At 34.7% G+C, this 24,673-nt stretch overlaps 2 protein-coding genes across 4 annotated transcripts in view; one reads left to right on the top strand and one right to left on the bottom strand.

Moving 5' to 3' along the window:
- LOC117123885 overlaps nt 1-19,502 on the bottom strand; it is a 24,195-nt gene extending 4,693 nt beyond the window's left edge. Inside the window, exons 1-5 of one of the 3 annotated variants that reach the window (XM_033269940.1) lie at nt 19,264-19,502; nt 12,551-12,799; nt 6,874-6,928; nt 1,991-2,433; nt 1,115-1,177 (exon numbers count right to left, since the gene is read on the bottom strand). In XM_033269940.1, coding sequence (XP_033125831.1) covers nt 1,115-1,177; nt 1,991-2,433; nt 6,874-6,928; nt 12,551-12,625 — 636 coding nt within the window. In that variant the 5' untranslated portion in view covers nt 12,626-12,799; nt 19,264-19,502. Of the gene's footprint in view, nt 1-1,114; nt 1,178-1,990; nt 2,434-6,873; nt 6,929-12,550; nt 12,800-12,923; nt 13,048-15,903; nt 15,972-19,263 lie in introns of those variants that run through there. The other 2 variants (XM_033269939.1, XM_033269938.1) reach the window with 2 other exon arrangements.
- LOC117123884 (UPF0764 protein C16orf89 homolog) lies at nt 14,870-24,552 on the top strand. Its single transcript, XM_033269937.1, has 7 exons — nt 14,870-15,118; nt 17,702-17,959; nt 18,233-18,402; nt 21,697-21,859; nt 22,091-22,337; nt 23,394-23,473; nt 23,684-24,552. The coding sequence occupies exons 1-7, from the start codon at nt 14,923-14,925 to the stop codon at nt 24,031-24,033; spliced, it is 1,464 nt and encodes a 487-aa protein (XP_033125828.1). The 5' UTR covers nt 14,870-14,922; the 3' UTR covers nt 24,034-24,552.
- The last annotated feature ends 121 nt before the right edge of the window (nt 24,553-24,673 follow it).

The raw sequence follows: 24,673 nt of genomic DNA, 5'->3' as shown, positions 1-24,673 counted from the left end.
TCTTTAGCTCAGCACAAGCAGTAAGCTTGCCAACAGGATCATTTTGATGTGAGGCAGACATTTGATGTAATGCGTTGTCCTGTTGTAATCCGAACTACGAACTGCCTTATGGGTAATTTAATTTGACCGTGGCCACAAGCTGATAAGCCAGTTATTTTGGGGAGCAGAAACTTGGTAGAAATAATGTCAGGGAAATGGATAACATCGGATGAACCAATTAAAATCTAAATCTGTTATTTGACGTTTGGTAGCAGAAACACACTCCAGGAGTTAACTGGGTACCTGGTTAGATAGTGAATTAGTCTGTGGGCAGATTCGTGCAGCACAGCCGGAATACTTCCTAGGGAGTGGAGAAGGTTGCGTGCATAAATGGATCCAATGACCAATAAACCAAAGGACACCTGAATAATAAACTAGATCAAATTGGCTCTACAAATATATTTGATTGAATATACTGCATGACAAAGAATCACAGGATGGGGTATCTCTGGATGTTTAACTTTCCAACTGGCATTCTTACTTCTCTATATACCATTGGTCAATCTAACAAACATGAAATGAAAAAGAAAAAAGAACAACCCTGGCTGCCTAACTCAGAATCTAAGTAGGATCCATCTATAATTTTTGTTAGAAGCAGGCCCATAGAAATTATCAAATAAACATGTAACACTTCATAATGACAGTAACCATCTATTATTTTTGATTAAAAAAAAAAGTTGAATGAAAAGTGTTGCTTTAATGATATTTCAAGCAATTTTCCTGGTATTCAATTTTTCCAGAAACACATTGATTATATTAAATTTTTACATTTGACATTGACATTGCAATTAGGAAATAACTGACATAAATGGAATGATTATTTTTTGGTTTTGCTTTCTTGTTATTTGATAAATGATAATAGATAGAAACAACAATGCCATCTGTATAACAATAGTATGAGGCCGATTTTTGTTATTCATATTGTTAAATGTTATCATATACGTCATACATGTACTTAATTTAATAGTAAATGAGCCTATTTTGAAAGGGCAATGCAGTATAAAGGTTAAATAAATAATTGATAAGACTGTAATAATGATAAGACTGTAATAATTTTTTTTATGGTTCAACTTACCCTAATGCGCACTGTTCGTGCTGCTCTAACTCCGTACGGGCATCTCTTTTTTACAATAGTTTTCTGTAAAATATATTAAAATAATAATAATAATTATGTTCATGATCATAATATGGTATTCATACTATAATTGAAATAATAATAATATTCTATAATATTTTTCAAGAAATGGTAATAATAATGAAAGCTGTATATTTTCCTTACACTGCAAAACTCAAATTGAAAGCACATACAGTAATATTATGAATCAACCTTTATAGAAACAGAATTTCACATGAAAGAATAATTAATTGGTATAAATGCAATGGCATAGTGGTCACAAAATTTAACAGAAACTTTTACAAAACAACCCAAACAACAACTATAGCCAAATACATAGGCTACTCCCATTCAAATATTTTCTGCACTGTAATACATGTTTACACATATAACTTTCTTATTATTGTCCTTGTGATTTTCAGTCCATGATGGGCTAAACAAGAGAAAATTGATATGAACATATGTCACCAAAATGTATGTTGGCAAATTGTCAAAGTGCTCTAAAAATGTAATATGATAGTGACTGGGATGAATTATACTGATTATATCAAGTCCTACATTGTCCTGTAAAGAGTGGCATTTTTACAAGAGGGAGTTCACACCATTCTAAAAATCTCAGGCATGCACCCCCCAATGTCAAAATTTTCTGATCAAAAAATTACACTCAACTAGTTAAGTCACCTCACATTACCTTTTTTAACAACTAGCACCCTGCACTTAACCATGGAACCCCTTCACTTAATCTCCGATTCCCTATCAGTCCCGACCCATGTCGAAATATACCAAAGATCTGTGAGTAGCTGGGAGGAAAAGAACCAATGTTAGAATTTCTCCTACCTGCTGCATCTTCTCAAAATCCAGGCTTGGCCTTTGTTTGAAACTGTCTGCTCTACACCGTTTCCTAGGTGACACAGAATCTATCGCAGGTCCAACATTAGCAAGGAAGATTGCTGTTTTGTTATCGGGGAATTTAATATTTTGAATTTGGTGTGGGGGTGATGAACTAAACTTTAGCGGGACAGGTTTGATCAAGTCCTTTATCTCCTCGTCTCCCGAACTGCTGTCACCGCTGATGCTCCAACGACTAACACGAGACCATTTTCGTTTCGCCGTTATCGGATTGTCTGTTTGTAATTTTTCAATGTTCAGGAGCTCCTCCTCGGAACTGTTACAATCCCGTTCATTCTGGATGTTCTCTGATGAGCTGTCTTCCAGCGGTTTCTGTCTTGCCTGCAAAGCAGCTCCACTGGGGTTACTACCATTTGGTGTTAACTTACGATCTAGAAATTCAAATAGAACAACTGTCTGAATTAGTTTTTGTTGTTCATCATTAATTCCTTCACATCTAAAGATCTGTCCTCACAATGAATATTTATGTGACAAATTTGTGTGATGTGCCCATATATGGACATGGTGATACTACACCCAAATATGGGCATATCGCATTTATTTTTCAATAAAGTGTGACAGTGTAGACAAAGCTTAACAGCAATTGTCTTTTTACCACTTCTAAAATGTTATTGTTGTGCTTAACTGATTTTATGTAAAAAGTTATCACAATTCAGTTTTCTGTGAAGATGATTATATTAATAAATATACCATTATGAATGAATGAATAATGTACATGTCAATTATAGGATGGAATGTTGCTTTATAAACTTGATATGGTAATCTACTCGTTGGTAAGGGGACTAGACCATTCTTTCTTAAAGAGAACAGTTGGGAGGGGGGCACAGGTAGAAAAATGGAAAATGATTTATTTATAATTGATCAGCAATAGGAAATAACTCTCTTTATGAAGTTTAGAGGGTTGAAATGCTTTAGATGGAGAATATTTCTGGTGTCTGACAAGATTTGACCTCAGAACCCTAGAATTGACCAATGGACCTTTTCACAGTGTTAATTAAACTGAACAAATGACCAATCAGAACAGTGCGACCAACAAAAACACATGTTGTCACACAAACAGTGTTTACATACTGTACATTTATACTATTTTATACCATGTTAGGGCTAAGTGATCTACAGTAGGCCCTTTGCCTGTGAAAGTGCCTCCCTGGGCCCCCTCTATTTTATTAATTCCTAAACCCACCACTGGCTAGGATCATTTATTTGTTAAACTTAAAATAGCATCCAACACTACTGCATACAACAGCTGTAAATTTGCGATAAAACCTTTTATTAGACCCGACTATCATATGTTTACCAGCTCACTTGTCTACCCTCACGTATTTACAGTAATTATGATAATACGGCACATGAAAGACAAAATAGATACTGGAAGTTTCTTAGGAAAATAAATACTGATTAACATATAATACTGTTCACGTATACACATCATGAACATTAGTGTTTGGATCAACAACATAATACATAATTGCTGTTTGAATGGTGAAATAATGTACTATTGTGGTAAATCGATCACTTTGTTGGTTTCAATATCCATATGTAAATGAAGTTGTAAGGAAAGATTTTAATGAAAAGAACATCATGAACATTAGTGTTTGTATCAACAATCGCTGAGAGTAGCAACATAACATACATTATAATTGCTATGTTTGAATGGTGAAATAATGTACTATTGTGGTAATTGTATCACTTTGCTAGTTTCAAAATACACATGTAAAAGATGAAATTTTAAGGAAAGATTTTAATGAAAAGAAAGCGTAAGGGAAAAAAATGATATTGAAGTTTGAAAAAAGAACATTTTCAAGACACAGATATTTAGGTGGAGATGTGCACTTTAAAAATATATTTTATTATCTATATTATTAAGTACAATATATGTATGGGCCATTCAATATCAAACAAATTTTCTGGAAAGTTTGTAAAGGGCATTACAAAATGCAAAAATATTAAATAACTTGAATCATGCAAAGGGTTGGAGAACCTCAACTCCGAAAGGCCATAATTCCAAAACGGCCTAGAGTAGGATTTAAAAAAATTTTGCACATGTTCATTACTGTACAGTTACTAGATAACTGTTTGAAATAAATTTCAACAAAAATCTTAGAGATGGCCTTAAACCCTATTGTTTGATGTAACAAGAAATACTTTTTAGATTTGTGTACGCTGTTAATAACTCTTAATACATTATTCCATGACTGTATTTAAGATAGACTATCCCTAATCAAAATCTAGAAAAATTGGTAAGAATGCAAATACAGTTTGCCCTCCAATTCCAGATCCCCTTGGGACCTGACAATTTTGGGTGGTCTCTGGATTTGGTCTCCAATTAGAGGGTTAGATTTGTCTTATATGGTTCTTTGTACAGTAAAAGTAGTCTTAAACTAGGGGGTTTCGGAAATTAAAGGGGTCTCAAATATTAGAGGGGTCTCGAATTAGAGGGTCCACTGTATATATAATAAAACAATTTTAAAATTATCAATTTTAAATTAGGAATATTGCTTTTGCTGATTTCCTTTTTACTAAAAAATTGATTAACTACCAATTTAAAGGTACGTAATAAATAACACAACATTATTTATGAATGCGTTGATTAAATGGAAGGAAATTCATGAAAGCTAAATTAACTTAAATTATAGAAATTAAAGCAATTAAAAATACAGTGAACCCTCCAATTCAAGATCCTTGTAATTCTGAGATCCCTTTAATTTGAGACCAGTTTTACAAAGAACCAACAATCTTTTCATTTTTTTAAGACAAAGCTAACCCTCTAATTGGAGACTGAATCCCAAAAACACTTCACGTCCCAAAGGTGGTCTTGAAGTGGAGGAAAAACTGTAGTACTGTAAATTGTAGTATATTCTATCTTATAACAGAACATAACTATGATTCCAGGATAACTATGATTGATATGCAAGATTGCGGTCCTGCATTAATTATTTAGGCTTCTAATCGAATCATTATGATCTATAAGAGACACTGATGTCTCTTTGGGAGAGACACATTATCTTTCTCCCTCTCCACCCAGGTATACCAATGGATATCTGAGTACGATGCCAAATTATTTGGAATGAAAACCGATTAACGCTAGATTAGCTGCATGACTCCTGGAATACTCTATAGGGAGCGGAGGCGGTTGCACGATGTGTATGATTGATTCTTAATCCAAATACCATGAAAACATGTACAAACTACGGTATTTTCACTATTCAAATATACCTAATTAGTTTTAGTTTACTCCATTTATGCTTGACATTAAATACCTAGTATCCCCAACATGCAATTTCCTTCCTGTGACTTAATATAAATATCGTGGGCTGAACTACACTTCTGTAAACAACATCAAGCTATGAACTGTTCACTAGCAGACCCACAGTTTCTGCACTGTGCATAATAATAATAATATGGTAGGGCATCTATCAACATACAATGTGCAACCGACCTTCTGTGCTCCCTGAGGAGTGTTCCTAGTCGTGCATGTAATTCAGTGCAGACCAATTTATAAGCTGTATTAAGCTAAAACAGAACTTAGTAATATTATTAGTTTATCTTTCCTTCTTCGCTATTCCAAAGCTGCTAGTACAAAGGGGTTAAAGCTGGGGCTGATCTAGTCTGTTAAGAAAAGAGGGGGACATGAATGTGCGAGTGGAGCAAGAGTCTTATGGCAGAGCCTCTGTTGGGGATGCAATTGTGTGTGTGGGGGGAGTGGGAAATTTCATGTAAACCTCTACTACCCTAAGGTAGTATTTGATTGATTTTTACTATTTAGCATGTTAATTTTCTGGAAGCATACATTTTTTTTAAAAATAGGGAGCGTACACCTATTACTCCTCCTCTAAATGCACGCACTGGTCTGCTACTACCACTCCTTGATAATATCCTTACCTCGATCCTGAGGTTAAAAGGTCATTAGGCTTCTACTTTGACCACTTCAAGACTAAAAGATTTGCCAATTTCCTAAACCTTACCTTTTTACTTCTTATTAATATTATATACCAGTAAGTACTTTTGCCTCATATACCTTTCATCATCATCATAATCATCACTGCCACTTTCAATATCATGCAGTAATGTGCAGAAGTTAAATTTTCTAAAATTTATTTATTATTCTAAAAAGCGTTTTCAATGTATGTACTGTCAAAGAGCTTGAATGAGATTTTATACACAGTTTTCATACACTGAATCTATTACATTAGTTTACCAACAGCCTTTGATTGAAAATCTTGTTAAATATTTGTATGCGTTTCATTGTAGGTTAACAATGTGTATATAAACCGATATAAACATGTGGGTGAACACAAATACAGTAATGACACAATAACCTATCCACCTATGTAAGCTGGAGACAATATCAATTAATGTCAAAGTTCATAATAAGAAAAACTAATGTAACTGTTGTATTCCATATTTTTTTAATTTTTTTTTTATTATAGAAAAAGTATATTTGAAATACTTCTTATTAATAAAAAATAATATAGGTATACCTAGCAATTAAAAACTGAAATGGTATAATTACAGAAACTATGATACAGAAAAAAAAATATACAGTATTATTAGTAGTCTTTGTATATTTTCCTAAACTGTAGTAATAAGGCCAGTCTTACATAGCACATTATCACGAAGACCTCTAGGCTTTTCATTATTATATTATCCGTCATTGAATCAAATTATGAGGAACACGTGCTCAGCTCCCAGGGGAATGTTCCGTAATGTTAGGCTAGTAATCAGCGCACTTAAACTACCAGGTACCCACTTATATTCAAATTAGATATAGCAGTACCTTTATTAATGAATATTCAAATTAGATACTGTACCTTTAAACAAGAGCTCAACTTCTTTGTTCTCATCTTCAGAATCCGAATAAACCTCCTGAAACACATAAAAAAAGTAATACTTTAAGTCCTGTCCAGACTTACAAATTTAAGTTGGAAAAGCATGTGACATGCCCAAATATGGTCATGATGACATCACATCATAACCATATATAGGCATATCATAACTATATATGGGAATACAACATTGTTTTATCAAAGAAAATTTGATAATCTGGACAGAGATTTAGGAAGAAAGTTTACAGTTGAAGTTTCAAATACTTTAAAATGTGAAAATATTTTAACTTTGTGTAACATTCATGTTTATGGAATTTAATTAAGAACATTTCACTAGACTGTACATTATACTCATTTTTATTGTTGTTTTTTTTGTACAGTTACTTTTATAAAACTGAATAAAACACTCTGTATAAAAATCTTCTTTGTTCTCTACTACAGTATTCTATTATCAGCATAGCTACCCTATTTTCTTTGTTATATAGACTGTAGATAGATTTTATACAAGTTGCAGCAAGCGCCAGGCATGTGATAAGTTATCGTGACCCCATGACCCCGTAGTAATCCTGCCAATCAAGTTGAAAATGTAAACAGCCTATCACAAGTTGTTATTCCCCTTGTTAAAGAGACAGCATGCAGCCACACTTACTGTACAAGTAGGCATATTGCCAACTACCCCAGTATTGCACATTGTTAGGAAAAACAGTGTTTACACATTGTTTCGTGAACGGTGTACAGTATTGTAGTACAGTAGTTCCCTGAAAATGTACTATATAGTAAGCCTGCATTAAGGCTGCTATCATGTCTATTTCATAGCCGACTCAAGAGGGGAAAGTGATCCCCCCCCCTTAAATTTTTCCAATTATATTCAAGTTATGTCTGAGACTGTCCTTTCAGCCACGTAGAGGTGCCATAATCATAAACATAATAAAATATAAAAAAATTACAAGTTATAACCATTAGATTACGGTATAACAATTAGATATACCGGTATCTTTCTGAATATAAATAAATTCAACTTCAGATGAAATTTTTAAGAAGTTCCTTAAAAAAAATATTTTTGAAACATGTTTTTCGCATCTTGTTTGGCTGTTTAGCCACTCAGCAATCTTGCCTTCACACATTTTTTTATTTATTAAATTGTAGGATAGGCTAGCTAGATATTTTCCAAAAACCGAAAGGTCCTGATTAGTCTCAGATAAGATAGTATAATACATGCTCCAAGTATCGAAATGCACGCCATCATGTCGGGATTCAATATTTCGACATTAAATATGTCATCATCAGGAATCATCATTAATGATAATTAATGTCGAAATATTGAATCCCGACACGATGGCGTGCATTTGGCGTGGAGTATGTATTGTACTATCCTAGCTAGATACCATTTTCACTAGAGCTCCTGTGAGTACTGTCCCAGCGAGCCCCTAACTTTTGAGGCTTCAAAGTGCTAGAGAACGGAGCAGTGGAATTGATTCTTTTGATTTTTATGCCGTTTTCGTTATTAGTTTTCTTTGTAGTATTTGGATATTTCATGTAAAGCGCATAGAGGCAACTTTCTTGTATTATGTGCTAATACTTTATTATTATTATTATTATTATTATTATTATTATTATTTACAGTATATCAAATTACACATTATGTCACATAAAAAAATATTTACAATTTAGAATTAAATTTATTAAAAAAAATAACTTTTGAATTCATCGACTAATTTCATATTAAAAAGGGAAAATAAATGTATTGAATCAAGAGCCTTAATAACACTGATGGTTGGAGAAACTGTCAAATAGTAAAAATAACAGTTAGTTGCTGTATATTAATGGAGGGATTCGGCGATGTTTGTTTACAGCGGTCACATGACATAACTTGGGTATACATGAAAAACATTACAGTGCGATAGCATAGGAAAAGATAATGGTTATGGTTGCAAAAACAACCACCCACTGTTTACGTGAGAAATAAATGGCTAAGAAAGGCAATACGACTGTTCAAAATAGCGTTTTTATACTTTCCTAGCGTTCTCCTAGGTTTGCATGCTTTGAAATTTAAGTGATTCATAAACCTTCATATTTTCATTTTCATTTCATTTCTTTAGGCACGAGAGCCAAGGATATGCCAATAAGTGAACTTAATCACTGTCCTACGTGGCATATCCATTTAACAACAGGGGACCAGTACACCTTGGTGTAACCCCCTACTCTTCTCGAATGATGTACCAGGTTCTTTAAAGTGCACACGAGCCAAATGCGTACACTGGGCCTACGGTTTAAAGTCCTTATCCGAGAAGACTTGTTCCACCACCGGAACCATTGGCGAGTGAGCCGTTCGAACCAACGCCGATATTAGAGCTAAAGGTCACGGTGCCCCTGACTTAAACGCTCGGCCAATCAACTTGCCAGGTCAAATACCATCATGCATACCTAACCATGCCGTAGATGTGCAGGGGCCTAGGCCTAACATTTGTCGAAAAAATCTCAATGTTTGCGGCCAGTATCCTTTACAGCATAGCAAGCCATTAAGGCAGAATTCTCAAGTTTAATTTCCAATTTGGTATAGTTTACTGGGAATTATGATGATCTTTAGAGCAATAACAAGAGACGGCCACCATAGCAATCTCCAAGTAAAACACTGCTGTGCCAGTCGATTGTTTATATCCAACACCCAAATTAGGTCATGTGACGCCCATCGCCCAATCGCTCTATTGTCATTATTTAAAAGCCTAGTGAGGAATAGGGCTATTGCCATATTTATTGGTCCGATGCTAGGGAACTTGGTATGTATTTGTGTGCCTAAAATTCATACGGTGAGACTGGCTATACTGAGGGAACCCAATCTTATACAGTATCTATCTGAATTACAACATTTATTAGCAAACTCGCCGCACAAGTAGGCTTGCCTTTCTTCAACCGTAATCTTGTACCTACCATGGTGGGGCTAAGGTAGGTCAACCCCTCATCTGTGAAAGTCCCTCCCTGGGCCCCCTCTACTTAAAATTTCTAAAGTAGCCTCATATTTATTGACACTGAAGATGAGGAGGTTGGTAGAAAGAAACAATGTTTGAATTATGTAAATATTATGGAAACTACCATTAATGGTAAACGAATTAAGTAAAGTAGAACATAAGTATACCTACTCATGAATGCCCTTTAAACATTAACCTAACATTTTATAACAGAATAACATTCAGCAATGTATACACACCAGTTATAACACTTGAACCCCCTTCCATCTCTTTCCTCACAGAGGTGACAGGGGTAAGGGTGGTGGGATGGGGATCGGAACAATGGGAAAGTGAGGAGAACTGGCTGGACAGTTAAGTGATAAAGTGATTTTGAAGTATAGTACTTACAGGATTTTCTTTTACCAAGCAGATTTTATGGGCAGATTCCTGGGGAAGGGGGTAACTAAAATTTTAATTTTTGGAAGTTAATGGTATGAATCTCCACTCCACTAGATTGTATTGCTTCCTCCTACAAGCAAAACACAAGATAGCACTATATGCACACAAGTAAAAGAAATGTACCTTGTCTATCTCTTTCCTTCCGGAGGGTGCATCTAGAAGACATGTTGATGGGTATAATGGACAAGGCTGGGATGGGGGACAGGAAAATGATAGGAAGGTGAGGGGAACTAAACTGTAATGCTATGTTGATGGGTATAATTGACAAGGCTGGGGTGGGGGACAGGAAAATGATAGGAAGGTGAGGGGAACTAAACTGTAATGCTAAAGATGATGAGAAAAATCACAAGAAATGTGTATCCCATGTGTGTGTGTGTATATTTTATGATTGAAAGTTACATTTTATATACTTTTCATATTTTAATTTTCACTTAAATATTTAATTGTCCGACTTTATATTTTATTGCATCAGCCTCAATAATTCCATTTCCACAGGTGTGGATTATAACAATGAAGTACATGATTATTAAATGATGAGAACCAGGATGTTATGACTTATCATTATTCTACCAGCATCCTGGTTATTAAAATGCAGACGTTTCAGTATCTAAAAACTCAAAATTGGGGAGACGACGTTGATTGGAGGAGAGAACCCCACTCCAAAAAGTTGTAAAAAAATATAAAAAATTCAGCATAATCAGATATTTTCATGCTCTATCTGTAAATGATAAATTTCATCAATCATTTTGTTGATATTAAATGCAATGGCAGGTAGGGTTGGGGATCTTGTTATAACTGAGGAAGTTTGTTTCTATATATAGTGGCTTACTGAAAAAACACCCTACACAGGGAAATTTGGAATAAACAAGATTTGACTTGTCCTGATAAACTGCACAGTGACACATTGTCCTCTGTCTATTTACAGAGAAACTTTTTTTTCAAAATCAGTGATACGTTTTATTGTAGTTCAACTGTTATTGGCATAAAAAATTCCCTTTTGCCTGTTTGCAAAATTGTTGTTTTGGATCATGGTCCATAACTGGTTGCCCAATGTCAAGTAGTTATAGGCAGTTCCCTCTAGACTCCCCCCACCTCACACACTCTTGTTTGTGACATCACTCCAAAATCAAAATAGTTCAACTTCTATCGGCATGACAAAAAAATTCCCTTTGGCCCGTTTGCAAAATTGTTGTTTTGGATCATGGTCGAAAACTGGCTGCCGACTGTGTCAAGTAGTTATGGGCAACCCCTTACCCCAAACATTTACACTCTTGTTGAGGAAATCACTCCCTGCCAGGGACATCAACCCCCCTGTCAGGCAAATCATAGCAACACCACTAATTAAGTATCGTCCAATGGCCGGGTGCCACATGTATAGTTTGTGACATGTGCATCTTGTTGACCAGGGGTGGGCACAAAAATCGGTCGGAGGGTCAAAGGGAATTTTTAATTAAACACAGAGGGCGCACCCAAACTTTGATGTTTCCAGTGAGCTTCCAAAAATCTTCAAGCAGTGCTTTTAACATCTCTTTATTCTCAGTTTTAATGTTACTATGATCGGTGTCGGGCTAAAAAAAACATGGTGTTTTCTAGGTGGGCACCACACATAGGGTTTTTAATTTATCTTCGTTGGCTGCATGCAGCCTGCACTTTGCCCACCTGTGTTGTAGACATACCCTAAAATTGGTATGGTCCTGCTAAAAATGAAGGAATGTCATGGAGCATGTAGAAACATTTAATCAATTATGCTAGCTAAATTTAAAACGTACATTTGTGAATTGTTCTTTTTTTCAAAGTAGATATAAAAATAAACTGACTGGTAATGGTGCACACAATAATGTGAAAGTACATGTAATTGTGGTATAGAGATACACTTACTATTATTCATCGCATATTACGCAATACCTTGTTAAAAAAAATGTGTCCTAATGGGAAAATCCAAGGGTGTATACATACCCCTTGGCCTCATTGGTCAGTTGGCAGAGTATCCGAATGCTAATCGGAAGGTCTTGGGTTGGAATCCCGATGGGGACTTTTTTTCTCAAATTATTTATTAACAAAATAATATGGTATTAATAAATAGTAGATGGAAAACACTTCATAATCCGTAGAGATGATCAATAAGTGATAAATAAGTAATAATGTTAGACAAAGGTTGCTCTTTCAATAGTCCTAGACAAAAAGTTTAAAATCCCTTACGAAATCAAATTAATAAATTAGTAAACTCAGATAACCCATACGTGGTGGAATTTTCTTACCTTCACTGTCAGTACAAATGGCTGTATTTCATTCAATGACTGGGCACGAAGTCTCTGAGTTATGAATTTCAACATTTCAATGTTGATTCAACAATATTATACAAATTAAATTGTTATTGGTTTTGATAGAAGCAGAAACTTGGCCAGTTTTCTTGGAGTCGGACTTGTTGGCCTATCCTGTGTTGTTGATTTGTGACCATCGTCAAAAGATACCTGCGAACAAACAGCCACTGTCTCCGAAATACAGGCCTGAAAACAAAGTATTCACGATATCTGTCAAGTACAGATACACAATGAAATAATGAATTATACATTTGGATTGTAGTTTTCCAAATTTCAATAAAAATTGGTTCAAAAAAAAAATAATACTAACCACAGAGACAGTCAACAGTGTACGCCTTTTGACATCTCTACCCGTACAACACACAAGCTTACTCTACACTTACTATTTTACAAGGGTCACTGGATGGTATACGCTTCCTGATTGGGTAAATCCCCTCATTTGCTTTTGACCTCTAAGTTATTACATCAGGATCTCGCTTTGTGTTCGCAAATAGTGTTTTTCGCATTGCAGTGACAGCTAGCACATGCTGATCTACCTGTTAGCGAAATTTACTGTGATATTCAGATATTGTACTGTCAGACCAGGGAGTTGTTATTATCTAATAACAACTCCCTGGTCAGACGTACGTTCAATGTCATACTGTACTGATAAATATATATTTAAACTGTATTTTAAAAATTGTATTATATAAAAACCTGCAATATATAATAAGGAGAAAGTATTCATAAAAAGCTGGAGATTGTCTTCTGGCGTACTGATCTGCAACATGTGTAACATTTGCAATACACTACTGAACTGTAATGCCCACCAGTGGCGGCGCCAGCGGGGCAGGGGGGCTTAAGCTTAAGCCCCCACCCCACCACCACCAGACAGGTCAACCCCCCGCTGGACAGAGCTCGTCGGGCAGTCAGACCATAAAACATATAAAAATAGGCCCACCAAGCCAACACATGTCTGTCACAGTCTGGAGTGCCTTCGGCCATCCAGAGGTTGATATTCTTAAAAAAAATCTCATTTGGGCGGGGAACCCTCTCGCAACCCCTTCCTCCAGCTCGAGCCTACGAGCTCAAGTCCCTCCTGTCGGACAACTTAGCACCCCTCCCTCCAGAAAATATATCCTAGAGCCGCCAATGATGCCTACTAAAGTACATTATAGCAAATTGAGGCATAGCAATAGCAATATGGCCTAAAGTGTTAATAATAATATCATCATTAAATAATAACAATAATATTAATAATAATAATCATAACAATACTAATACTACTACTAATAATAATAGTACTGTAATAATAATAATATAAAATGATGATGATGATAATAATAAAATTAATAGAAATAATCATAATAATAATAATAATAACAACAACAACAACAACAACAACAACAACAACAATAATAATAATAATAATAATAATAATAATAATAATAATAATAATAACAATAACAATAGCGCCTTCTGCGCGCGCATAGGCCTAATTATAATATTAATGGAGCATTAAAATGCTCCATCTAGAAACTACCGTATTCAAAGCGCAGCGTAAAAACGTACAGGGCCGGCGGAACGTTTTTCAAAACGGAGAGGTGGGGGCACTAGTAAAATGAATGGGAATATGAATCAGGGGATCTGGGTTCAAATTTAGGGGGCGGGGGTCAAAGGTTTTCCCAAAAACCTCAAAAAGACCCCCGCCTCCAACCCCCACCAGATTGTCTTCGTTATTACTACGGTACTGGTTTGCACACAAGTTTCACACATTATAGATACGAAAAATCATCAGGACATCCGAAATGATTTCTCCTGTTTTATATACTACATTTATATTCATTTGTATCGTATCATATGTACTGATAATTAACATTGACCCTCTCCCTCCTCCACTTTGAAATTAAAAAAAAAAAAGGAAAATAAATAAATAAATAAATAAATCTAGACCTACCTTTTCAGGACCAGTAAGCCGATTTTTTCTTTGTGTAATGGGAAAGCTAAATTCTCGCCATTTAGGTTAGCAGGGGTTGTTAGGAGCATTTGATTAAATTTGAACCCAGATCCGCCCTGATTAATACAAAATAAATAAAATTTTAAAATTAAAAAAAATTTAAAAAAATATAATTTCTAATTTTTGATGGGGTTGCAATAACTGTTAATTTTACCAAGACAACAATACACATTTTAAGATTCTTTAAAAGTTCATAGATAAAAATACATAAATTTGATATTTATTCGTTACGCATGAGCGCTTCTACTATTGTGACACTGTTTTGTTTTGATTGACCTTTATAATTGCAAAGCTGAGCGCCCATCGTTTGCAAATGTCTTCTATTTTGTGGATTGTCTTCATATTTACTGTTGTGTGTCCAGGTTTGCCAAAGTGCAATGTTGTGGAAAATTCTGTATCTGTTGGCTTGCAAGATCTGACGAATGCTCTTGAACGACTTTTATATTTCTTAGATGAGCAGCACCGTGATCTGAACGTGGACTGTATTTTCTGTCTAAGGATTGTGGAAGGTACTGCTGCTGCCCGTTTTCCAGCCTAGGCCCCCTAACTATAGCTAGGCCCTAGCCTAGGCCTACACGTCCACTCAGAATGAAATCGGATGTGGTAGGCTAGGCCTAGTAGAATATAATTATTTGTGTTGAATTTAAAATGATGAGTATGATAATCGACCTTATCTATAAGCTATTTATACGTAAACACGTGCCTTTGTGGGACAACATGGTTTATAGGGCACACGCGTATTTCTGGCCGTGTTGTGATTTGTCAGTTGTTAAGTTGATTAACATTCTGGAAAGGGCCATTATTATTCGCCACGTTTATGTTTAACTGGTGGGATGCTGTGATGTAGGATGACCGGCCCAGGGTTGGTTTCTGGGGGTACCGGTGCTAATACTAGGTCTACTACTAAGGTAGGTGCATTGTGTGGTGAATTATGATATGTGTCCCAAAGCCAAATCAACAGTGGTATTGAAATGTGTTGTTGCGGTTTGAAATGTGTTGGGACGTTGGAGTGAACTGAACATTATCTGAGGGGAGATAGCTTGGTAGGAAAATAAAATGATATGAGGTGATTTTAACTACATTTGAGCGGGGCATGTGACCCCATCTCCCTGCAGGTTCACCACTTTTAGTGGCGTTATCCCTGTCTCTTATACACATCTAAATACAGGCCTGAAAACAAAGTATTCACGATATCTGTCAAGTACAGATACACAATGAAATAATGAATTATACATTTGGATTGTAGTTTTCCAAATTTCAATAAAAATTGGTTCAAAAAAAAAATAATACTAACCACAGAGACAGTCAACAGTGTACGCCTTTTGACATCTCTACCCGTACAACACACAAGCTTACTCTACACTTACTATTTTACAAGGGTCACTGGATGGTATACGCTTCCTGATTGGGTAAATCCCCTCATTTGCTTTTGACCTCTAAGTTATTACATCAGGATCCTCGCTTTGTGTTTGCAAATAGTGTTTTTCGCATTGCAGTGACAGCTAGCACATGCTGATCTACCTGTTAGCGAAATTTACTGTGATATTCAGATATTGTACTGTCAGACCAGGGAGTTGGCAATGGGAAAGGTATGCAGTTCATGTCAAAAAGTAAACCACTTTGCAAAGATGTGTAAATCACCGAATAAGAATCATGTTAGACAGGTAATTGAAGCTTAAGCAAGATGTGTTTAGAAGGTGTAACTTCAATGATGATTTCATTGGTTAGGTCATTAAGATGTTACTTTTATCATCCAAAGTTTAAAGATTATGTTTTCATTGTTTAAGAAGTTAAAATGGTTATTCTAGATTAACATTAATATTGTTGTTACATAGTGTTTGAGATTAAAGCCATCAGCAGTATAACAATAATAATAAGAAATAACATAGATCATAGTATGACATAAAACTAATTTATTTGACAAACAGAACATCATTACTTCACTTGAAAGATGGGGGGATGTTATGATATTCATGTTCACTGTACAAAAGTTATTGTACGAGACTGAGGTCACAGGTCACTGGAATAAAAATACAAAGTGTGGCAGCATTGCGTTGCATGAGTTTCATTTATAATCGTGTCTAAATCCAAGTTATCCAAGTTGTGCATATATCGACCTTCATCATAGCAACAATTACGGTATGTTGAATTTCTGGTAGTCTTGTTAAGTTTTCTTAAATATAACAATAGATATCTGACCATATCCTTTCGGTGTTCTTCCAATTGAAATATTTTTACTGGTGAATTTATCTGTAAAAATTGAGTTATGCATGTGTGAGGCATTACACCTTTTGAGTGGGGTTGAATGACTTGAAAAAAAGCATACAGTCATAGCCTAGGCAAAAACTGGAATGATGTTTATTTATTAAAAGAAGGCCAGCCTATCGGACTGCCTAGGCCTAATCAGTGGTTTTTTTTTTAATTTTACAAACGCAAGTTTTACCCAATTTTTGCGACCAGTGACTGGTTTGGCTTGTCTTTGCCACATATGTGTTCAAATCATCTCCTTTACGCACAAGATCATAAGTGTCAACAAATTAAATCGGTGTTAAGATCAAAATTTAATAACTTGCTTAAATATAGAAATGAAAAGAAAACAATTCAAAATAGCTTAATTCTATTGGGTTAATATGACCTTAAGATGGATGATGGATGCAATTATTAAGGTCTTTATGACAATTTTCAATTGCTAAATTTAAAGGGTTACAGTATAAACTAAGGCACGTTGAGCATATACACTTGAATCATTAGATACTTAACATTTATTGAAAATAGAATTATATTTACAATAGTTGCAGCAGTGCTTATTTAAGAGCGGTTCTTTTGACTATCAACATTTATTTGACAAAAACATGTGACATGCCCAAATGTGGTCATGATGACATCACATCATGACCATATATAGGCACATCATGACTATATATGGGCATACAACAGTTTTTTGTCAAAGAAAATGTGATAATCTGGACAGAGCTTTTTAAGTGAAAAAAAATTGACAGTTTTCATTATTTTGAAAATCAATTTTTGTGTTTATTTTTTAGATAAAAACTGTATATGAATAACTTTTCAAACTTTCTAATATTTTTTTGTAGGTCAGCTTGGATCTATAGATAAGAATTATGCAGAAGGCAAGCTGCCACATGTTCATAACACTGTAATCAGCTCCCTAAATAACTTGCAGCAAAAAACTGCCGTCATCAACCTCAAAGCACTTAGTCATACGCTCAATAAAGACCCTGTGTACACGATAGCATTTCTACGACTTATTGACACTCCGTTTGAAATTGAACATCACCCGAGGCAAGTTGTCCGACCAGGATTGACATCAAAGCAACAAGGATTGTCAGATGGTATGTATCAATAAAAATGTGCATTTTGAATCTAAATTGAACATAATCAACTTTCCCTTTGTTACTAACCTAATTCAGTCCTGATAAATTTTGTCACTGTGCTTAGTTTTTATTTGCTCTAGCAAGTCTGTGTCTGAGATGTTATTTTCAATTTTGTGATGAAACTGTTGCAATTTGTAGTGTTATAGCATAGTGATTTCAGTGGCACTAAATAAACTATATTGATTGAAGACTGTATTTGTAACTTGAGTTTTCTGTTTACTTATTTCTCAGAAGATACTTTTGATGAGGAATTCAGTGACAAATGTTTATCAGATATGCTAGGTTCAAAATTGATTGTGCCGTGTACTTTATCTAATGAATGTTGGCGTTTCATCACAACGGCCGATTCCGAAGGCTACACAGCAACGCACCAAGTGCTCTTCTTCATGATTGCGGAGAAGGTAAAATCTTGCTGTTAAATTGATAATCTAATGTAGGGTGTAAAAGCCTGATTAAAGTTATTCATTGAAAAGTGTGTTTCTGTGACAGTGTGACAGATGATTGATATGGAATGATGCTCATTGATAATGTTAAGTTCTTTGTCCTTAAACCAATTGAGATCTTGGTACTTTGCCATCACACTTAAGTAAGTCTACACAAAAGAGCCTTAAATTACAAGCAATAAGTTTTCATCCATGTCTGCACTGATTTTTCCAAAGCATTATTTAGTTTTATTATCTCTTTGATAAAACAGTGAAAAATAAGATTTTTATCAAATCCATCTTTAAGAAATGCTCGAAGTACCTGGAAGGAAAGTAAAACAGCAAAAGGTACTGTGTATGAAAAAGGTTACTGTTAAATGAATATGGTAAAATCTTTAAAAAAAAGCATAAAAAATTTAATTAGAATACTGTTCATTAAAAAGAATAAAAAATATATATCAACTTACAATAAGACACAATAAAATAATTAGTATTTTTCTAATTTGCAACCTTTTTTCTATAAAAATCATTGTATTAATTCCCCCCCCCCCCAGCTTTTAAATATTCAAAAATTTTCCATATGGTTTGCCAACAACGAAGTCATTTCTTGTATTGTACTTTTGCTTACAAGACCAATAAAAGTTGTGTATTCTGTATTCTGTATGTATTAAAAACAGAAAATTTGGGTCATCCAAAAGAAAATTTAACAAGTATTACCAGAAATCCTGATAAATTTATTCACTAATTACCTGCCAATTTGAGGCTTTATGCAAGGGAACAGTGTTATTCACGCATCTAGTTAGGTGAAACAAAGAAATTAATGATATTCAAGCTACTTACACAGCCAATCAAGTGGATGAAATGCTCAGTTCTCACCAGTATTCTTGAAAATGATCAAATAGATCGAAACGTTGAATCTCAAAATGTCTCTGTCTCTATTCGGAGTTACTGTCTTTTTGTTTTATTTAAGACTAATTAGTGGATCCTCTGGTTAAATGCTCAGTATGTTTTCAATGTAATTGGCTGGCAGGATGAATTGAATAAGATTATCAGAAATTGTCTTGTCAAGTGGTACCAAGACAATTTATATAGTATGCCACAACACAACATAACACACTAATGGTGAAAGTGACATTCAAAATTGAATTTATTTAAATGAAAGAATGAATTCGGGCTCATTCTAATTATGATGTAACCCGGTGCGACAGCCCCTTCAACCAGTAAGTTGGATTTTAGATATTATCACTCATTATTGATGCATTATTTGCAACAGCTGAGCCATATTGTAATCTTTTCTAAGCTTTTGATTTGATGATATTAATTAGGGCTCATTGTTATTTATCATGTGAACATATGGGACAGGCTCTTTAATCACTACATTGATTTTTCAATATTTTGTGCGTAATATTGGTGTGGCTCAAATGCAACAAATATTTGTGACCATATATATTTTACTACCAAGACTCATTTGATCAAATGGATATTGTTTATATATTTTTATATAGCAAAATATATGTTGTAATTTAGATGAAAGACTGACCTGTGGTTTGACGGTTAGGGTGCTCACCTTTTAATCCCAGTGTCCTAGATTCGATTCTTAAAAGAAAGTCTCATAATTTTTTAAACAAATAAAAAACAAATTCACTCTGCAAGCCACAATACTGATATTTGAATATAGATCATTCAAAATCCAAAAATGATCAACTTCACTTGAACTATCGCCTTCGTTATGGTGTAAAGCAAAAAGAAAAAGATTTCAATATATTTATTGTCAAATGTCAATTTATGCATTGAAGATGAGTTTTTCTTCCCACCCACCAAACAGGGCAGCACAAGAGAAAACCAATCAATTTTCTTTTAAGTCTAAATTGATTATTTGCATTTATATTGATATTGGATGGCATGAAATATCCCTCATCTACAAATGATGGACACTGCATTGGATTTATTGGTAGTAATCCACTCCAGTAACCTAGATTGCAATAATTACTGTAAGTTTATATGGCGCCTACTTGATCTCCGTTGATCAGATGATAGTAATTGAAAAGGACAAACTAAATTTGAGTATGCATACATTGCCCTAGTAAATGTAGATTACATTTGGGTATTTAATATATTATCTCAGGACCAAGATGAAGTGTGCAAATACTTTATGCAATTAGAAGCATACTCGTGTCCCTCAGTTTATGCATGATGCACTGGCCATGTATGCTTTCAAGTCTTGAACTTTCCAATGATAGATTTATACAGTATTATGTGTGTTGAGCCAATATATAATCAAATTAAATATTTGAATTGCTTGCTTTATATATTTAAGTAAGTTATTACCTTGCAATTAAAGAATAAAATGTTAAAATATTTTTTCCCGCCAGTTAGCAGACCCATACTGTTTTTATTCGAATAGACCCGCTTTGAATAACACCCCCTCGAATAATTTCCCCCTTTAGTGCTTAATTTTTGATAAATGCTTCCCTCAAATTTTTTTTTCCGGAATTGACGCCGTAAACAAATCTAATGGAAGCAACATCATTGTTCTACTCCATAGAATTACATTACATTGTGGGATCAAAAGTCTTTATTATCATGCAATAATAATAATAATAATAATGTTTTTTATAGCGCATATTGCACATTGCCCTTATGCATTTTACCCAGAAATAGTATAGACCAACTGAGAAAATACAAATAATAACACATTTTGACGGTAATTATGTGTTTTAGCTCCACACTTATTTTACACCAAAATAAACACAAATTAATTCTCCCCAAAAAAACCTAAAAAATAAATGGCTTCTAGGGTTTATTCAAATAAATACGGTAAATTATACGTTGCTTTATTTTTTGCGACATTGAGATTGGTACAGAATAAATTTAAGGATTGTTGTAATTTAAAATTTGTAAATCAACAAGAACTTATTGTCCCATTGCGGAGTATACTGTATCTATAAACCATGTATTCTCAACACATGTTTCTCTAGTCACTCAGTCATTATGGGAACTTTAAATGGTCAATTCAATTCTGAATTCAATTGATAATGTGTATATTTAAGACTAAATATATCTACATTTTTATTACTGTATAATATATGTGGTTTCCTTTCATTGAAATTGATTTTCATCTCCCAAGTAGTATGAATGAATATTATGCAGGGGTTTTTCTTATGTTAATTACTAATTATAAATACATTTGTATCATAAATGGTGATGCTTCATTTGTGCATTGGTTATTGTGAGTGAAGGAATATAATCACTATTTTTAATCACATTTTACAGACAGGTTGTCTGCAAAAACTGGAGGAGAAAGCAGAACAAAATGGACAGGATAGCATTAATAAGTTTTACGAGAAAATTTGTTCCAACATTTATTATCTGGCTAAGAGATTTGCAGATAATGATATTTTTCCAGATGAAGATAAAGATTTATTCATGGAACAAAGTAAGCATAAATTCAGTCCAGATTATGAAATTTTCTTTGACAAAAGATTGTTGTATGCCCATATACTGTATATTCATGATGTGATGTCATCATGACCCATGTCACATGTTTTTGTCAAATAAAATTTGATAGTCAGGGCTTAAATGGGATGTATTTTTGAAAGCCATTGCTTGAATTAATGTTTATAAATTTAAATAATTATTTATTAATTATAATAACTCATTTTTCCAGTCGCCATCTGTGCTGCAGCAGGTTTTTCTCAGTTTCTGAACCCTGATTGGCTACAACTTATATTGTCATGGCAGTTTGAAAATGGTTGCTTTGGAGAAGTTGATGAAAGTTCAAGAGATGAGGAAAAAATTAGAGACAGTGATGAATACAGAAAGATGGGAGATGGAATCTTCGGAGCCAATATGATTAAAGGGAGGCCTAACTTTGATGAACAATTTGTAAAACGATTTAATAATGGGAACATTAGGTAAAACTTTTAATTTATCTAGGTTCACATTATCTTAGCATCAATTCTGGTTTTTATTACTTGCCTTTTGTTTTAGACCTTTTATATTCGATTGCATGTTGCTCCTCTTATCATTCACCTGAAGAAGTGTACTGTGTACACGAAAGCTTGTGACAATACAATTTTCAACTAGTCTATAAAGTGCTACCATTTTCTTATTGTTTGATTACTGTTAAGACTAGTACGGCTCACCATATTATTTATAATTCTGGTTAGGTTTACATAAAATCGCTACATTGTCGCTTTAGTGTTTTCACTGTTTTTGGCACTGCATAGCTATCACTGATGGAATCGGTAAGGCTCCCCAATTAGACTGACCAATCAGCATCACCGACAGCTGTCGATAATAATGTGTAGCAAATTAATAGAAACCAGGCTTAAGTCTGTCCAGACTATCAAATTGTGTTCGTCAAAAACATGTGACATGCCTAAATATGGTAATGATGACATCAAATCATCACCATATACCGTAACACCTCGAATTGAAGCCCTGGGCTTATATTTTTGCGAACTTTAGATAGGCTTCTTTTCGAGGCTACATTTACAAAGTAAAGAGGGGCCTCCTTTTCAAAATGAATGGTGTAAGTTTGTGAATTTGCACTATAAAACAATAAATACGGCCACTATAACACCAATCTCTATCATGGAGTGTATTTAACTGAGATTAAATCACCTAAACTACTGTATAAACAAAGCTTGTTTTTAATTTATTTTGTTTTTTAAATTCATGTACTGTGTATGTACTGTACTGTCTCGAAAAGAAGCCTATGCTATCTTGAAAAGAAGCACAAGGCTAATTTTGCAAATTAAAGAGGGGCTTCAATTTGAGATGGGCTTCATCTCGATATTAAGCCCAATTTGAGGTTTTACGGTATATGCACATCATGACTATATATGGGCATACAGCAGTTTTCTGTCAAACTCTGGACAGAGCTTTTGTGTGGTTCAATATAAATGATTTTATCTTGAAGCTACACATCACAGCCCACCTCATTCTTGCTATTATGTTTTTTTTAGAAGGGGAGTGAAGCCTGCTGACATTACAGCCAAATACAATGGAAGAAAATTGTTGAGGGAGAAAATTTTACCAGATACAGGTAAACATTTTTTTGTTGTAATTTGATGATCAGATGGAATAAATTAACAGATTTTAAAAACCTGTAAATCATCTACCACAGAGATTGATCACATATTTAATAACACGTCAACTGCTTAACCACATGTGAACAATTTCTATGCATTTATTATTTATATAAATATTGATATATATTAAAAATGTATATATATATGTTTTTGTTTGATTACAGGTGGCTGTCTGTCCCACATGTCAGGTATTGCTGCCGCCTGTCTTGTCATGTTTTTCCGTCACTTTCTTGAAGATGACTACTACACGGCACAACTTCTTTCTAGAAATGCAAACATTCAAGTGGATCTTGAAGGAAGGGTGATTCATTTTAATCAGGGAGATAGAATAGATATTAATCAACACATCCCAATGACCATAGACCATGTAAAAACAGATGAGAAGCTGTTAGCGGTCGGTAACGTTCTACCCCTTCAAAGTATCTTCATTATTTTGGCCATTATCTTGGCTTTAGGCCTCATAAGATGTATGAGGAGGGGGTATGTTAGAAATTGTCTGAAAAGATATTTTTGAGGATACAAATACAGTTGTAGTATATCTGGACAAACACTGAGAGGAGCTATAGCCTTTTGGTTAAGGTGTTTGCCTTCCAATCCCAGGGTTCCGGGTTCATAATACAGTAATTATAATAATTCTGGATTTGTATAGCACCTGCAATGTTGATGGAGTGGAGCTGTAACTTGGTGGATAAGATGCTTGCCTTCCAATCACAGGGTCTTGGGTTCAATTCCCATCAGTGGTATATCTTAGAGTGCATGGGGGATCACGACCCCAAAAACACTTGGGCCCCCACTCGCACCCCCGCCCCAAAAAGATCACACTCAAGTAATTAAAAATCACCACAAATCACCTTTTTATGAGATAGTTCCCCTCACCTAATTGTTTAGACCCACTTCACTATCACTGTACATCCCCCACATTCTAAGACTCATAGATACACCTGATTTCCATCAAGTGATGGGATTTTTTCTCATGGCCAAAAACAACTCCACCCCTCAGCCTCATAATGAGACCTAGTTTATGAAGAGCATCAGGGGCGGATCCAGAAATGTCCAAAAGGGGGGGGCCGGAAGGGGGGGCCGAAAGTTGGGCCGATTGAGACAACACTGTCGTAGGGGGTCCGGGGCATGCCCCCGCGAAATTTTTGTGTTCT

Source organism: Anneissia japonica, unplaced genomic scaffold (genome assembly GCF_011630105.1).
Source record: "Anneissia japonica isolate Jap-2015-1 unplaced genomic scaffold, ASM1163010v1 scaffold287736_len1891122_cov214, whole genome shotgun sequence".
Taxonomy (NCBI): domain Eukaryota; kingdom Metazoa; phylum Echinodermata; class Crinoidea; order Comatulida; family Comatulidae; genus Anneissia; species Anneissia japonica.
The sequence above is the reverse complement of the archived record's forward strand: the minus strand, read 5'-3'. Positions and strand labels throughout refer to the sequence as shown.